At 31.6% G+C, this 18,005-nt stretch overlaps 1 protein-coding gene across 9 annotated transcripts in view; it reads right to left on the minus strand.

Annotated features, from left to right (window-relative positions):
• The window catches only part of Usp20-33 (Ubiquitin specific protease 20/33), a 130,978-nt gene that overhangs the window by 26,027 nt on the left and 86,946 nt on the right, over positions 1-18,005 (minus strand). For all 9 annotated transcript variants that reach the window (XM_075371893.1, XM_075371884.1, XM_075371900.1 and 6 more), the window contains 2 exons: positions 10,717-10,971; positions 368-500 (listed from right to left, as the gene is read on the minus strand). In XM_075371893.1, coding sequence (XP_075228008.1) covers positions 368-500; positions 10,717-10,971 — 388 coding nt within the window. The remainder of the gene's footprint in view (positions 1-367; positions 501-10,716; positions 10,972-18,005) is intronic.

Raw genomic sequence — 18,005 nt, forward strand, 5'->3', positions numbered from 1 at the left:
ATTTTTCTTATTTTTTGTAATTATTACAGAAAATTGAATTAAACTGAATAATTAACTTTTATAATTGGTATTTTAAAATATGTATTTGTTATAAGATTATTTATACCTCACATTAATCTGTATGTAAATATTCTTTTTATTTCAAATACATTCTCAAACTATTGGGTTGAGATCTTTATCCATCAAGGTTTGAAATTTTCAGTTTTCAATATTACAACTAAAGTATGTATTTGAACAACTAAACATGATTTTGTTACGCTTCATTTAACATACATTTTATTACTGATTTTATCAAATAAGTAATACAATGAAATCTATTTATGTGTTATGATAGAAATAGAAAATAAACAAGTAAATTAATACTAACCTCTTGTTCCAACCTTGAGAACTCTCTCATTTCAGATTCTTGCCTTGATATTGGATTTGATTCGGTCATATTATTACTACACAAGTCACACAATTGCAATTTATCTAATGAACAAACCGGCCCTCCTCCAAACCTGGAAACAGAAGGAATACAGAGTTAATGAAATGCATTTTTTAATTCATTTCTTTAATTTTAATTAAGATTACAGTAAAAAAGTGAATTTCAAGAATAATATTAGCCATAAGAACCAACATATCCAGGAACAGAATTCTTTTTCAAGAGATGTGAAAGATATTGAGAACAGCAATTAACAGTAGCAGGAAGCACACAAAAGTAGAAATTAACAAAAAATCCATGAAGAAAAATAGCATTCAAATTTTTATATCCCACTTAAACTAAATTCTAAAATTATGACATTTTACAACTAATCTTTAATTTGTGAATTAAAATTCACTTAACATAATAAATAAATATCCTTACATTGAAATATCAGTAAACTTATACTTATTTAAAAACTTACAACATTTTGCCACTTAAGATTAAACAGAAATTAATAATAACAAAGATTTGTTAATAAAAATTGATAACATCTAAACTAAAGCACAAATGACAAACCAAAAGAAAAACTAAAGATCTAAAAATATTGAACTATAAAATTAATTTGATTTTATTAACATTTTATTAAGTGACTACACATTTGTAAAGCTAATATTTGTTGTTTTGAGTTATTTGTTCATGTCATAACTAATTCATGAATAAAGAAAATTATGTAAATGAAGAGTATTTATTTAATTTTGCTTATAATTAAATAAATTATTCATTAATATTTAAAAACAAGCTTTGTATTACAAGCTTGGTACAAATTGACTTAACTGACTCTTATATAGTCAACAAATCCTATAAGCTATATAGTTACACCACAAATCCCAACAATGCAATAACTATTTATTAAATTCATATACCCTCCCACACATTTGGATCCAAAAAAAATCCAAATAAAAATTTCAAAGCTACTTTTTAGAATTTCACTATAAATATAATTCTAATTCTATAGAAAACCATGTTTTCAAATTTCTTTAACAAAATTGTTTATACTGTTAAGAAGTAATTTAAATTAAAAGTAATTACAGGAGCTGGAGATACTCTGGTTTCATGCTTCATTTACTAACATTATATGCGATTAAAAAGTATTCAGTACCATCAAACAAAAAAAAGAAGCATCATGTGATTTAAAAACAAATGTAACAATATCACCAAAAACTTGTGTAGGAAACTACTAATCAGAGTAAAACAATTTTAATAAAAACTAAAAATTCTTTTACAAAAACGTAGTCACTACTATCAAAGCTGTTTTCTTGAAATCCATGCCAGCTAATCTTGTATGGCATTCCTAGTTTTATAATAATCGTTAGTTTTTATTTAGCATAAAGTTTTACAGGTAGTACAATTGTCAGTTACTTGCATTATACAGTAGAACAATTGCACCATCCAATAGCAAGGTTAACAACTATTAGTTTTGAATAAAATGAAAAAACTAATTTAAATTTATTATTTAATTTACTGTACTTCGTAAACAATTCCTAAGGAACCATACCCTTGGATAATTAAAATAATACTAGAATCAATAAAATATTGAATAAAATCAGAATATTATTGATTTAAACTTTCCTAACTCATCCATTTTCTTAGTATACTGAAAAAGAATTCTACAAAATCAGTCCGATTAGAGAATAACCATCTGATTGTCATCAAGTTTAGGGTACAGCAGTTAATAATCACTGATCTTTAATTGATTAATAAAAATGAACAAAATTTTATCAAAATTCACTACTGAAATTAAAATGAATGCACACATAAATTTGTTCACTGGGATTAATTTTAAAGATTTTTAATCTTACCTGTTGATAGGATGGTTGTTTACATGGACTCTAGGTTGCTGGTTCAATACCACTGCGAGTGGGTTATTTTATGCAAAAGATTGTTCACAAATTTCCCACAGAAAATGAAACATTATTTTTTAAGTACTATAAACTTACAGAAATCTTTAACTTATTAATTTGATGTCCATATTTTCTTTTGAATTACAATTAATGAGCAATGTAATACTTCCTATATTAAGTTTATAAATTACAATCGTTACTAGTCTGAATTGGAACCAATTATGTTAGTAAAGAAAGTCTGAAGTATAAAAATATGTTCTTTGTCATAGATTTTTTTCTACTTTACTAAACTTCCAAATTTCAGGCGACTAAATAAAATGTTATAAAATTCTTTTTTAATGAGACATATAACCTAAAAATGCCCTTATCTGTAGATGAAGGCAATGAATTTCATTTCATATTTATTTTGAATAAAACTAAAAATAAACTGGATAATGTACTTATCATTACAGTTTGATTGCTGTGGACATACAATAACTGCATAAAAAATCTCTTTATGTCATTTAAATGCATCAATAAAACTGATAAACACAGTATTTGGTACACAGTTTATGAGTTTCTAATGTAACATTTTATCCTGAATTCAAAAATGCTCTCAACATTTTTCTATCATACACAGTTTTTGACAATTAACAGTTTTTATTTATTGATTTTTAACAATTTCAGGTGTTTCTTTTTTGATAGTTTATGTATGTAAAACAATAAATACAATAAATACATAAATACATAAATACAATAAATAAGTAAAACAATAAATTTAAATGATCTCAAACAGAATGTGGAGCACAAATTTATTCTACAATAACTTCTATATATATAGAAGTCATATATATATATAGAAGTCATATAGAAGTCTGCTTAGTCATACAGTGTCACTTCATAAACATACCAGTATCACTCAAACATTCTTTATGTATGCACCTGGTATGATTTAATTTTGCTTTTTCTAGCAATTTACAGCTATTATATAAAGTGAATTGTATTGAGAGAAATTAAATATACCTGAAAATATACAAATCAGGTAACTTCTGTTATGTGTGGGGATTTAACATTTGAAGAACAGTAACAAACCTTGATTCCACTATTTAATAAAGCTGGTAAAATATTGTATGAGTTTGTCAGTTAAACTGGTTAAGTAATGATTACCAAAATAAGATTTACGCATCAAAATACCTACAATTAGAGTAAATTCTTTTTTTATTTTAGAGGCTTCCCAACTCTGAGAAAGATTTAGGAAAAATTTCTTTATAAAAAATGTGATCCCTAACATAAAAATAAATTAAAAAATTTTTTTTTAAATATTGAAAAATTAGAGTAAAACTTTTAAGTAATGAAAAAAATTGTTTCTCATTTTGGGTTTGAAATATAATATAGTGCCAAACCTACTTTAATTTTTATAGCCCTCTAGGTAATGAAGAAAAATACAAAAATATATTTTTTGGAGGTGGAAAATAGATTTTAAGAAAAACTTTCATTTTTAGATTAAACTTAACAAATTTGCTTTAGTAAAGTTTTCTCTAAATCTAACACCCCTCATAATACCCCTAAAAGTGTAAAAAAGAAAAAGGAAATTTTCAAAAAACCTTTCTGCATTTTAGACCCAGAGTGTATAATTAAAAAAAAAAAAAAAAATTAAAAATCCTGTTTGAAAATATATCCTGTCCTGAAAATATTCAGTATGGAAAATATATTATACGTAGCAATTTAAAAATCACTACATTAATGTTTTTAGATTAACTGAATTAAATTTTATAGTTTTTTTGAGTGAGTAGAGCTTCAGGAAGAAGAAAAATCAAATCATCAAGAAAAAATTATAAAATCGTGAACCACTTACATCTGAGAGAAAAATGTTGTACATCCCTCACTAGCTGACTGACATAATTCTTCAACCTACACTTCATATAAAATTAGGACTTTTCAAAAACTCGTTAAAGCAATGATAAAAATATTAATGTACTGGTCCTGCAGGTAAAGAGAACAGGAGTATAAATACTCCAAGCAAGAAGAGTTGAAATCAGTTCTGCGAGATGTGAGTCAGACTCTCTCGTTTTACAGGTAGTACAATTATCAGTTACTTGCATTATACAGTATAACAATTGCACCATCCAATAGCAAGGTTAACAACTATTACAGTTTTGAATAAAATGAAAAAACTAATTTCAATTTATTATTTAATTTATTGTACTTCGTAAACATTTCCTAAGGAACCATAACCTTGCATAATTAAAAAAATACTAGAATCAATAAATATTGAATAAAATCAGAATATTATTGATTTAAACTTTCCTTCTTAGTATACTGAAGACAGACAGAAGAGTCTGAGAGTACACTGTGAGGTCAGCAACGGAGCGAAATTCTACTGTGAACATGTTCAATGCGATTAAAGTGACATCACAAATAATTCCAGTGTGGACAGTACATGAAAATAAGAAGTGGTTCAGTGAGTTACTGTTAGACTATAAGTGAAAGAGATAATGTATTAAATTTCATTCATAAATTGTTAGAGTAGTTTTATTTGTAATCAGTAAAGGTATTTGCAGTAAAAGAACTTTATACTTGTCTTCTCTATTGTACTATTGTTATTAATACAAGGCTAGTGGTTAAAAGTGTTAAGATTAGCAGTCGTGTTAATTTCCATTTTGTATGTAATCAGTTTATTATTTTTATTTTGTAGTTGTGATTACTATTGTTATTATACATTAAATTTTGTCCACAGGGTTAAAAAATTGGTGCTGTCATAATGACACATTATCAGCTGCATTTCAGTTAATAATGTTAAAACTTTATTGCCATATTATTTTTACATCACGATAATATATATAAAATGCAGAGTCTACAAGCAAAACGAGTCGATAATAGACACAATGCGAAAAAGGAGTTGCCTTTTTCAGCCACCTTTTATAGACTATCTGACACAAGACTTAATAAACAGCTCCTAAACTATCAACTCAAGAACAAGACTCAAAATAAATGGATCCAGGAAATTAAATCTGATATGAAGAGCTTAACTGTAACTGAAGAAAAAAAATAAAAAACCAAGAAGAAAAGAACATCTTAAAAGAAAATAGCACAACTCACCCTCAATAAAAGAAAACAACTGAACATAATCACAACAAAAAAAATGAGAGTTGCCAGATCGAAAAATATGAAACTGATGTGATAATGGAAGGGACAACAGGAAGTTAACTCCATAACTTGTTCTTTGAAGACTTAATGGACATGGAATGACTTAAGTGCTCCAATTGGGGTGAAAAATATTAAAAAAAATATATATATACATATACTTTTTAAAGTACACATTATATATATATTATTTCATAATAACTGTTATTATGAAATAACAGATATTACAGTTTTCTAATTATCAACCCAACTAAATGAAAAAATAAAATGTTATAGTATATAAATTGATTTTACATAAGAAGTAAAAATTTTTATTTTGAGTTATGTTAATTAATTATTATAATTATTATCATTTGTATAGAATAATGACTAAGACGTAATATAATCATGAACTTGATATAAAATGGGTACCACCATTTATACGATTCTCTGAAAACAAATTAATGATCAACTCTCATCTGAATAAATACCTTTCTTTGACAAGCTTTAATGTCAACAACTACAGAAACTACAACCCACATACTTTCAATTTGGCGCCGTCATTGTTTATTAAATGTGACTGACACTTTAATTGCACTTTGCACCATTCAGTTTTTAGAATGTTGCTCTCATATCTTATGGATTGCTCCATAAAGTTGTAATAAATGCTGTTTATTAAATTTATCATAATTTTCAAATGAGTGTTTTTGGTTGTCATTTTCACAAATAAATTATTTTATTTTTATTTATTAACAAATCAAATTTTTACCTGTGTTAAGTAAAGAGATGAAGTATGATGCAATCATTTATTCATAGATTTGTATTTAGATTCAAATATTTTTGCTTACATCAATTTAATTTTACGTTAATGATTCATTCTACATTAGAATTTTCCTGGATTTGTTTTTCATTATTTTGAGTTTTATTATTTAATATTTTCATTGGTTTATAGTTTTATTAACCCCAATTGCTGAAATAGATTTTTTTTTATATACAGTGAATGTGATCTTGTACACTTTCCCTAACAGAAAGTACTGAATGTAATTTGGAATTATTTAAATTAATAAAAACAATTTAGAAGATGAACTCTAAGAGTTCTAATTTATTTCTTTATGGTTATACACATTTCACTTTGTTATTGAGCGTTTGGAATATACTGCATACAAAGAATATTGTAACAAGACTGGTATAACAGAACTGAGTGTTCCTACCAATTAAGAAGAAAGTAGTAGAAAATATAATAATGGAAGGAATCCAGCAAGGGGCTAAAAAAAAACCTTTTAGTAAGATAACAGGTTCATTTAACAATAAATCTTTGTAATACTGCCCACTGACAGTAATCTAAAGGATGGTAACACCTCAACAGATGTTGTTCTGTGAGAAGAGTTACTGTATCCAGGTTAGGAATGCATGGAAACGGAAGGGCTTGGTTGATTGTTCTCACGCTCAACTGGGGGTATGGTCCTGCAAGTAAAGAAGATCTGGTCTGCGAGAAGGACAATGAAGAAGCGAATTTCTAGTGTGTACAAAGTGATTTGGTGAGTTACTGTTAAGTGAACAAGATAATGTACTAAATTTCATTCATAAATTGTCAGGGTAGTTAGAAAGAACTTTATACTTGTCTTATCTTTTGTACTATTGTTGTTAATACAAGACTAGTGATTAAAAGTGTTAAGACTGGTGGTCATATTAATGTCTTTTGTCCAATGGGACTGAATTCTGCTTTTCAATATTTAACTACCTGTAAATAAATCCTGATAATTACATTAAAATCTGTTTTGTATGTAATCACTGTTTATTATAATTATTGTTGTGGTTGTGATTAATATGATTAATATCTGTTTATTGTTATTATTATTACTATTGTCATTATTGTTATTATTGTGAGTTGATTATTATTGTCATTTATCATTCTTACTGTCATCGTTATTATTCATTTTTCCTATTTTATTTATGTTTTTAAACTATTAAACTGTAATAATATAATTTTAAATTGTTCAACTCTCAATATCCTGATCGAGCCGAGAACACATGACAATATCATTAGGTTGGCAGCAGAAAATGTACAGAAATGAATTGAAATGTGCATTGATATCAATGGTGGAATTTTTGAACATTTATTTTAAATTAATGTAGTATAAAGTAGTGTATTTTTTTTTTTTAGAGACTTGCATTGGTTTTTCCAGAATTAAGGGTGTAGGAAACCTTTAAAATGATAATATTTACATTTTTTATTATTTTTATTTTCTACGTAGATTCTATTTTTCCATTTAAAATTTAATGTCACATGTCAGAGTGGTGAGGTATTTTGCTGATTGCAAGTAATAATTTATTCATATTGCATAAAGAGGACAACAAAATGGTGGACAGTTAATGTCAACTAAGCTCACCTTCCAATCTTTGTAAATGAAACTATGAAGATATTGTTAGTGAAAGAAGTATAATTATGTTAGCTGCAGTCTGTGAACTAAGATCTTGTATTTTAATTTTGTGTGTAACTAGTATAATTTCGGCGTTGCTGAGTTACAAACAATTATCTTTTAGTTTTATTATTAATTTACAAAGCCAAGAATCAGAAATGTTGGACAGAATTTTTGATGGCAACAAAAAGAAACAAAATGCTGATGCCAGTGTTTCTAATGTGCCTGTGGATGAAGTTTTTGCCTAGTACATCTGGTACTAGTACAAGAAAAAAAATTAGTTGCTGTAGGTAATAGTATCATAAATTTAGAACTATTACAGGAAGCTTTTGCCAGTATATTCATTTGTAACTATTGCCTGAAAGGAAAACTGTGTCCCCTCCATGAGAACTGTTGTGATGGACTTGCAGTTTCTTATTCTGTATATTATGTGATTACTGCATCAAAAAAAGTCAATTTGAAACAGTAGTAGGGTGGTGTCTGTATCAAACTGTTTTGAAATAAATGTTAAATTACTGTATGGTCTACGACTGATTGGCCGTGGGCCTGCTGCTAGTTGTATGCAGTCTTTTGCACTTTATCTACCTGCACCACCCAAAATATTTGAAAGATATGGTATAATTTTATTTCCAGTTGAATTTGTGGCTGACTTTTCAATGAAACAAGCAGTTATTGAAGCCATAAATGAATACAACAACAATAATGGAAAATAAGTGACCTTTGACAGAATTGGCAAAAGTGAGGGCACACTTTGCTTCACAGTGTTATGTCAGCCACTAGTACTGACAATGGAATAGAATATAAATACGTCTCATGTTTGTCAGGTTAATTACAAAGGAACTAGTACAAAGGAATTGGCTGGTACTGTAAATATAATCAGACATTCTGAATAAAAGAGAGGTGTAAAGTACACTAAATATCTTGGAGATGGGGATCAAAGGCTTTTAAAACTGTAGTAAAAATAGGCCATATGGTGAGACTGAGGTAGTTAAGACTTGATTGTGTTGGAACACACCCAGAAGCGAATGGGTTCCCATCTTGGACGATTGTGCAAAAACTTGAAAGGTAAAGTACTTGAAGATGAAAAATGATTGGAGATAAGGGTTGTCTTACTGATACTAGCATTGATAAAATCCAAAATTACTATGGCATGGAAGTGAAGAGAAATTTAGATGGTGTTGAAAATATGTTTAAAGACAAGGAATATTTTTTTCCCATGAACTGGCAACAGATGATAAACTAATACATGGCCTTTGTCAGAAGGAGTATCCAGTTGGTGTAAGTAAAATTGCAGTCTTATTACTGGCAAACAATATATACATGTAAATTCTATAAGAGTGGCAGTACTGAGAGAAATAAAGCCCATATTTAGAGACTTAGCTGATAAAGAACTATTGAAAAAATGTATGCACAGTCGAACCCAGAATCCAAATGAAAGTTTGAACAGCTGCATTTGGGGATGCCTACAAAAAAAAGTTCATAGGGTGCAGTACACTGAAGATGGGAGTTTAAATGCAGTTAATGATGGGAATCTACCTAAATCTAAAGTACTAGCAAAACTGGGATGAAAAAATACAGCTACTACTGCATTGACTATATTAGAGTTTACAAAGCAGGCAGTATTATAAAAAAAATAACTGAAGAAGCCAACATTAAGAAAAAACAACTAAACAGGAAGACTTTTGACGAAAACACTTCAGAAGATTCTGATGATCCAGAGTATTGAGCTGGTTTTCATTAAAGGTGAATGTAAGTCAATTCTATATAAAAGCAGTTGTTTTATTAGTTTATTTTTCACAAAAACATTTTTTCAGTTATGGACCATTTACTCGTACGTATTCAAGATATCAGTCTCAAATTTCCAGGATATTATAATTAAAATATGCCCTACAAAGAAGAGCAACTAGTCTTGGTAAAAGTTAATAGCAATAAAAGACAGTGATAAAAAACAACAAAATTGAAATTATTTTATAATTTTTTAAAAAAAAGTATTTTTTTTAAAAAAGAAATTAATTTCACCAAAAAAACTTCAGGTAAAAAATGTCTCCCTTATAAAGGAAAATCTGACAAAAATGTAGATTTTGTTTATGTTTGTATAAATTTTTTTCCTTATTACAAGCTCTAGAATCAGTTCCCAAAACTTACTTTTTCCCCTGAATTACCTCTATATAAGGAAAAAAATACCTGGTGTTATTAATGCTGAAATCAAGGAAAACCTTTTATGGCCTATAAATAAGAACTTTGATTAAGAAGTAAGATTTGAATATATGTTAAGCCAGGTTGAAAAATCAGCATAGGGATCAGTCAAAATGTTGCAAAAAAGTTTTAAGGAAATTGTAAAACACTGAAATACTGTGAAATTGTGGATGAATTATTACAGTTATACAAGGTGTAAAAGTATAATGTCACTCAACATTCATTTTTTTAACTCCCATGTGGACTTTTTCCCAGAAAATCATAATGCCTACCAGTAACAAATCACCACCAATGAAGGAATGCTTCCACCAAGATATCATTACCACAGAAAAAAGGTATCAGTTACAAAGGAGTGCAAAAATGCTTGTTTATTACTACTGGATGCGAAGAGGGATGTTTCAAATATCGAATAAAGAAGGAAAACAACTATCACATTTTAGGTAAGGCAAGGATTGTTATATATGTATTTAAATACAACATTCTTTCATGTTTAACCAAATGATACAAAAAAAATACCAGATGGTAGAGAAAAAAATACTAACATATTTGAATTCAAGATGAAAATTTCTATTACGATCAGATATTTTCATTTTGTGATAAAAAAAAGTTTTAATTTTATTCCTAGTACAATTTTAAAAATGATTAATTACAATTAAAAATAACCAATCTTTATAATTTTTAATAAACTTACTTTTCATACAAATAATCCCATACTGGAGCTGGTAGTGTTGTAGTTAAATGGTGTAAAGTTGATTCTCTACCAGGTAGTATTTGATTATGATGACAGAGGAAATCAGTATTGTTTATAGGTCCTGGCTCAGCAAATGTGTTGAATCTATTTACCCACTGTTTAGAAACAATATAGCGTGGGCCTGGAACATCACCAGTTAGTTCCACTAAGTGCAATGCCCGGTGCCTTAGTTGGTTAACTGCTGAACCATTTTTCCTTTAAAGTAAAAAAATTATGAAAATTTACTCATTGCAAACACAAACACATCACACTCTATGTGTATAAAATGCAACAGGGAGATAAAAAGCAACTTTAAACAGAAAAAATAAAAACACTATTAACTTTCAATGTTGATGTATGCCTAGATTCCCAAAAAAAAAAAATAATAAAAATAAATTCCTACTTACTCGCTGTACAGAATACAGAGCTGTTAATATATTATGTGTTGTCAGCAAGATATCGATAATTTACTTTTCAAAGCAAATTAATTATCATGTAAGTTGCTACAACATGCTATAAAAATTTCAGTCTAGTTACAGGTTTCAGAACTACCTAACTAAAGTTCTTGATGGTAAAAAAATAACCACAAACAGTTAATTTTAAGTGCCATTTGATTTAGGTTTACATGATTTGATTTTGAAGGTAGTGTAATCTTATAATTTCTCTAAATAAGTTTGTGAATGATATAGCTCAATTTTATGTGGAGAGAAAACAATGTGTCAAAGCTTCTTTGGGTAAAATTATGTCTTGGACATATGCTTGCAAATGAACACTACAAAGCACCCTCGATTCTTTTGTTTTCATCATTAACTGACTACTGGAAACATAATTATAAATGCTATGTAAATGTCACTGCTATGAATTAATTGATTACATAAGAATTTTGAATGATAAACTTCATTCAAATTTTTGAATAGTGTACTAATATGAATAATTGCTTGAATAATAATAAATCCTAATCTGATAAGTGACACACTTTTAAACATAACAAAGATTGGTATTAAGACCACATTTGGGTTTTATATAACTTTTACATCGGAACAAGTAATACATGTGAGAAACACAAAAGTATTCTCTAGCCTTGATGTTCAATTTAAGAAAAATTAATAAAATGAGTTATTATTTTATTTCATTGATAATACTTTAGGATCATGTATAAAAACAACTTGTCATACATCAACTGTTATATACAGAGTGAGTAAAAAAAACTTGAGGGCCATGAGTGGCCCTCAACAACTTTAAAACAATTCCAGATAGAATACTGTAACTTTCAGGATAAGGTTAACTACTTTACAACTACTACTAATTTACCTTTATCAACTATTTTACTTTTGATGAGAAACAGAATTTCAGACCTTTGTTGGGGATGGCCCACAGGTTGTAATTCAAATATTTTAAATGGAAACACCTTTTGTGGAATACATCATTTTAATAAGTTAAGAAAAATGGAATAAATAAAGAGTTGGTTTGATGATATCTATACCCAAAACAGCAACAACATAGTTTGGATTTTGAAAAAAAAAAACGTTGATAATTTAAGGACAAAATAAATAAATTTGTATTTATTAATCAAATAATAAATTTTTGATTAAATGTATATTATTGAATTTATTAAAAAAAAAAAAAATTATTAGCGTAACATTTGTTTAATTACTTGCACTTCCTTTTTATTTTAATAAATGTTTGAAATTTCCTCCCCTTCTGTTTGACAGCATACCACTCAGTTGTAAAAGGATAATACTGCGTTATTCAATGACTCCCTAGTGACATTTTGTGCTGATTCTTGAATTCTATTTTGTAAATCATTGATATCTTGGGGCTTATTATGATAAACTATACTTTTAAAGTGGCCCCTATGAAGTAATCCAATGGTGACAAGTCGGGTGATCTTAGTGGTCATTCTAACTGACCCATTCAGCCAATCCATTTTCCAGGAAAAAATGCATTTAAAATTTCACGACCTGAAGACTGAAATGAGGTGGGGCACTATCTTGTTGAAACCAAATGTTATGGAAGTAGGAGCCAATAATGTTTTGAATGGTTGGAATGATATGGTTGAGAAACAAAGCCTCATATTCCACTGCGTTTAAATTTCCATCAATAAATGAAAATCCTATCAATCGTCCACCAAAAATACCTGCCCATACATTTACTTGATGGATACTGTGTATGTGGCTAACAATAACAAAGTGAATTAATATCAGTCTAGTATCGACAATTACAGCAATTTACATTGCCATTAAAAAATAATGTGACCTCATTACTAAAAACTATGTTGTTGATTAATTAGGATCTACACAAATATTATTCTTCATAATTTTGCAGAACTCAAGTCTTCAATCATATCGTCTTCATTCAGTTGTTGCACCAGACAAATTTTGAAGAGTTTGAAATTTTCACTTTTTATTGTTCGAATTACTAAACTTTGGCTAATGTTGTATTCTCATACTGCTAGTTAAATCGAGGAATGAGGATTCTCAATAAATTCTTGCATCATCTCTAACGCTTTGTTATTATTTTCTGCCGATTTAGGTCTCGCTAGTTTTTTCCTATTATTAATGCTCCCTGTTTCTTCAAATCATTTGTTGGTTTTTGACACTGTATCTTTTAAAATAAGGTTATGATTATTAAATGTTGCATTGAATAATACACAAAGTTCAATGCACAACCTAACTCTATAATCAAAGCCTCTCATTATTAAAAGTGTGACCCTCTCCTGTTCACTACTGATCTATTGATAGCAATGTTAGCAGGTAGCACAGAAAAAAATTATTTCATCCTGATCCCCTAGGGGAAGACACCCTCCAACCACCCCCTCCGTACCTAGGCCTGTACTGGAGGTCATCTTTAAACCTTGGCATACGAGGTGCGACAATAAAGTAATGAGACTGATTTTTCTTTGCAAGATGTGGCAACCCTGCAGCTTGCGTAGGCACACCATAAGCTACTTCTAGTCCAGGCGGCACATTGATGCAACTGCTCAGTCGTGAGCTGTGCTGTAATAAGTGAACACGTGTTTGTGTCCCTCGTCACAGCTTTTGAAAATGGTGTCCCTTGACCACCATTTTGACTCTTGGAAATAGAAAAAAGTCGCACGGAGCATTATCTGGTGAATAAGGTGACTGTGGTAGTACTGAAATTTGTTTTGAGGTTAAAAATCGCTGTACTGACAGAGCAGTATGGGATGGCAGATTATCGTGATGCAGAATGCAATTATCAGCAATGTTGGCACGGACACGAAGAACTCGTTTACGAAGTCTTTCTAAAATTTCTTTGTAGAAATATTGGTTAACTGTTTGTCCAGGAGGCACCCACTCATTATGAACAATTCCCTTGGAATCGAAGAAGCACACAAGCATGCATTTCACTTTTGACTTTGACATGCAAGCTTTTTTGGTCTGGGTGATCCCTTTAAGCACCATTGCGAACTTTGGCGTTTTGTTTCTGGATCGTATTGAAAAAACCAACCTCCTTCATCACCACTGATAACACGGCTCAACAAATCTGGATTGATTTCCGTTTGCTCTAACAGATCGGCTGCTACATTTTTCTGTGTTTCTCGCTGTTGTTGTATGAGATTTTTGGGGACCATTTTTGCACAAATCTTTCTCATACCAAGATCTTCAGTTAATATTAGACGAACCGTTTCTCGATTGATGTTAAGTTCTTCTGCAATCATTTTCACGGATAATCTTTAATCAGATCATATGATTTCACGCACCCTGGTCAAGTTGACATCTGTCCGTGAGGTTGATGGTCGTCCACTGCGGTCTTCATTTTCAACATTCGTTCTGCCTCCACTAAAAATTTTATGCCACCGAAAAACTTGAGCTCTTGACATAACCTCCTCTCCAAAAGCCTTCTGAGGCTTACTATAAGTTGTCGTCGCGTTTTCACCCGATTTAACACAAAAAGAAATGGCATACCGTTGTGCAATATTTTGCGGTTTCATTTCTGTGACGAGAGACACAAACACGTGATCACTTATTACAGCACAACTCACGACTGAGCAGTTGCATCAATGTGCTGCTTGGACTAGAAGTAGCTTATAGACCAAGGTCAAAGATGGTGTACCTACACATGCTGCAGGGTTGCCACATCTTGCAAAGAAAAATCAGTCTCATTACTTTATTGTAGCACCTCGTATGATATCTGTCAGTTGCCTGGGCCCAGGACGCCACCAATAGCCACAAGCTATATTCCGATCAGTGTAACTATTACTAAAAATAATAAAACACATCTCTAAAGCAAGCCAAAACCTACAGTTGTCGAAGGAACTGAATCACCCATCCAGCTGAAAGGTAAAGTGAGTTTTTTCACATGTATAGATTCCCTCTGCAATCTGTTCCCTAGTCAAATAGTGCAGAATTTCTGAAACCACAACCATTCAGCCTCATCCTTCCAGTATTGAGTGATGTCAAATGTTACTGTGACGGTATCCAATTGACAAATTATTGAGGTGCTCTCCAGATCGTATTTGGCCTACTCATACAACATATGGAAGGCACTGTCCTGCATCCCACACTACGGACACAGACCTGAATCCACCAGGCCAAACCCAGCCAGTCTACCCCTGAAGGCCCCATGACTGTAAGAAACTGAGTTACATACGTGTTAGGGGACCATGAGGCGCCCGACAAGCTTCTAATGTCTAAGATTCTTCCCAGACATCGTGCATATATCACCCATCAATAGTTTCATCCCATCTAGCCTGCCATGTATCATAACTATGTAGCTCAATTTCCTGAAACATTTTGGAAGTCAACGGTTTACAACTACCTCTGGTAACTACCTTAGACCCTTAGACAGGGTCTTCCCTACTTCATGGCTGCCCTCACGGAGCAACACATCCTAATGATTAAAATAACTTTTCAACACCTGCAGTGCATTTTTAGTGCCTCTTCACCTCTGTAATTGGAAAATGGCAGAGGGCCACCACAGATTGTTAAACGCTCTGGAAATATCTAGGAAGATCCCAAAATCATATACCACCTCACTGGTCAACACCACACTCTTCATAAGAAGTATGGCATCCTCGGTCCCTGTTCTAGGGCAAAACCTGTGGGTTCTCCATCAGCAACCCACGTGAGGCCACCTCTCATTTATATGCAGATACATCAACTTCTCAAAGACCTTGCCGATAAGTGGTAGCAACATCAGGGACCAATATGATGAACTAACAGCCAGATCCTTGTCGCCTCTCTTAAACAACAATGTTACAATCCCTTTCTTCCAGCACACTGGGAAGAACCAGCCAAACAATAATTTATTAAATATGCATGTGATAATTCTCACATTAACTTTAACCGAGCGAACAAGGAGCTCAGCCATCAGTCCATCAAAGCCAGGTGCCTTACCTCAACCAAGACTACAGATGGCCCAATGCACCTCAGCCTCAGTAATCTCCACAGATAATGCATCCCCACAAAACAGAGCAACCTTACACTGTACCTGAAGATGATATGTGACTCTCCAGCTTTACTATCACCAGGGAGAAAATCATTCAGTAGCCTCTGTAATATTCCAGAAATATCAGAAACCACGACCTGCTGGGTCGAGAGAGCGGACAGAAGAATGTCCTTTCTAAGTTTATGTCCGAGAAGCCTATACACGATGCCCCAGGATCCTTGTTTCCCTGGTCTTCCACAAAGGAACATCACGAGTCCCTCTTGGCCGTTTGGTCTTTATGAAAGTAGTTGGATCTTCGCTCCCTGTATTCATCAATAAGAATTGCACACCACTCATGATCACCCTCATGTTGAGAGGCCCTCCGTAAATGACAGACAGCTTTTTCTTCATATTAGATAAATTCATTCTCTACCAAGGAGTCAATCTCTCTGGACCAGAACTACAGGGAATTGAGTATTTAGTGGCATCCATAAAAGCCACTGTTAACCGCTCCACCATGTCCTCTAGGCCATCCCAACCCCGTAGGGGAAGACACCCCCTTGCAATGATTCTGATCGCCACACTCCCCCTTTTCCTAGCCCTGATAGGCTTTAACAGGTCCTCTAGGCCAATTGTATCCAGGCCCTGATCTAAAACGCAAAGTCCGACTAACAAAAAATCGACAAACCTTTCAATCCGCATGCAGAAGCCGACCCTGCTCAACCGAAACAGACCATAAATGATCAGCTGATTAGCATGATCAGGTGACAATATTTTTATTTATTTATTCATTAAACTGGAACAAAAACAATTTTTTGTGTTAAAAAATAATTTTTTTAAAGTTTTTAAAATAAGTTTTGATTAAATTTTAATTGAATTAACTTTAATTTCTTTTTATGTTATTTTATTATTTTAACTTACTAAATCTAGTAATTTTCAAGATCCAAACTTTATCCCACCACCATTTTGGGTACAGACTTCATATCAATTTATAGTTTTACAATTTTTCTTGTCTTAAAAAGACCTTTAAAATGATAACACAAATGTTGATACCATTTAAAATATTTACTTACAACCCCTAGGTCACCCTGTAAGAAGAGGTTGAAATTCTATTTCTCATCAAAAGATAAAGTACGAGGTGTGATAAAAAAATACGGTGAATGAATTTTTATAGCGGCAACTGCCGACGCTACATCCATATGCTGTAATTTGTCCAATAGTGTGATCAACTGAGACAGGCAGGGACAAGTTGTAACACGTTCAAGTTTGCCAGTCAGCTGCCAGAGTGAGGCAGCTAGACTCACTCGCTAGAGTGAGGTTGTGTTTATCGTGTCTGTCGCGCAACATGGATTTTGAATAACGCATTAACATTAAGGTTTGTTTTAAGTTGCAAAAGAGTGCCAAAGAAGCTCACAAAATGTTAGAATCGGTGTACGGTGATAATGTGGTAACTTTGAAAACTGTGTACAAGTGGTATGACCGATTTAAAAACGGAAATGAGTCTGTTGAAGACGAGCAGCGTGCGGGACGTCCAGTAACCTCAAAAACAGTTGAAAATGTGCAAAAAGTGGAAATCATGGTTCATTCAAACAGGCGAATGACTATTCGAGAGCTATCGGAAGACCTTAACATCTCTTACGGATCCGTTTAAAGCATTTTAACTAATGAATTGCAAATGAGACGAGCGAGTGCAACATTTAGGTTCCCAGACTTTTGAGTGATGAACAGAAGGAAAATCGTGTGTCAATTTGCACGGAGTTGAAGGGTTGTCTTCATGCAGATCCAGACTTCATGGCCAGAATTGTAACTGGAGATGAAATTTGGGTCTATGGCTATGACCCTGAGACCAAAATGCAGAGTTC

Source organism: Lycorma delicatula, chromosome 1, assembly GCF_047948215.1.
Source record: "Lycorma delicatula isolate Av1 chromosome 1, ASM4794821v1, whole genome shotgun sequence".
NCBI lineage: Eukaryota > Metazoa > Arthropoda > Insecta > Hemiptera > Fulgoridae > Lycorma > Lycorma delicatula.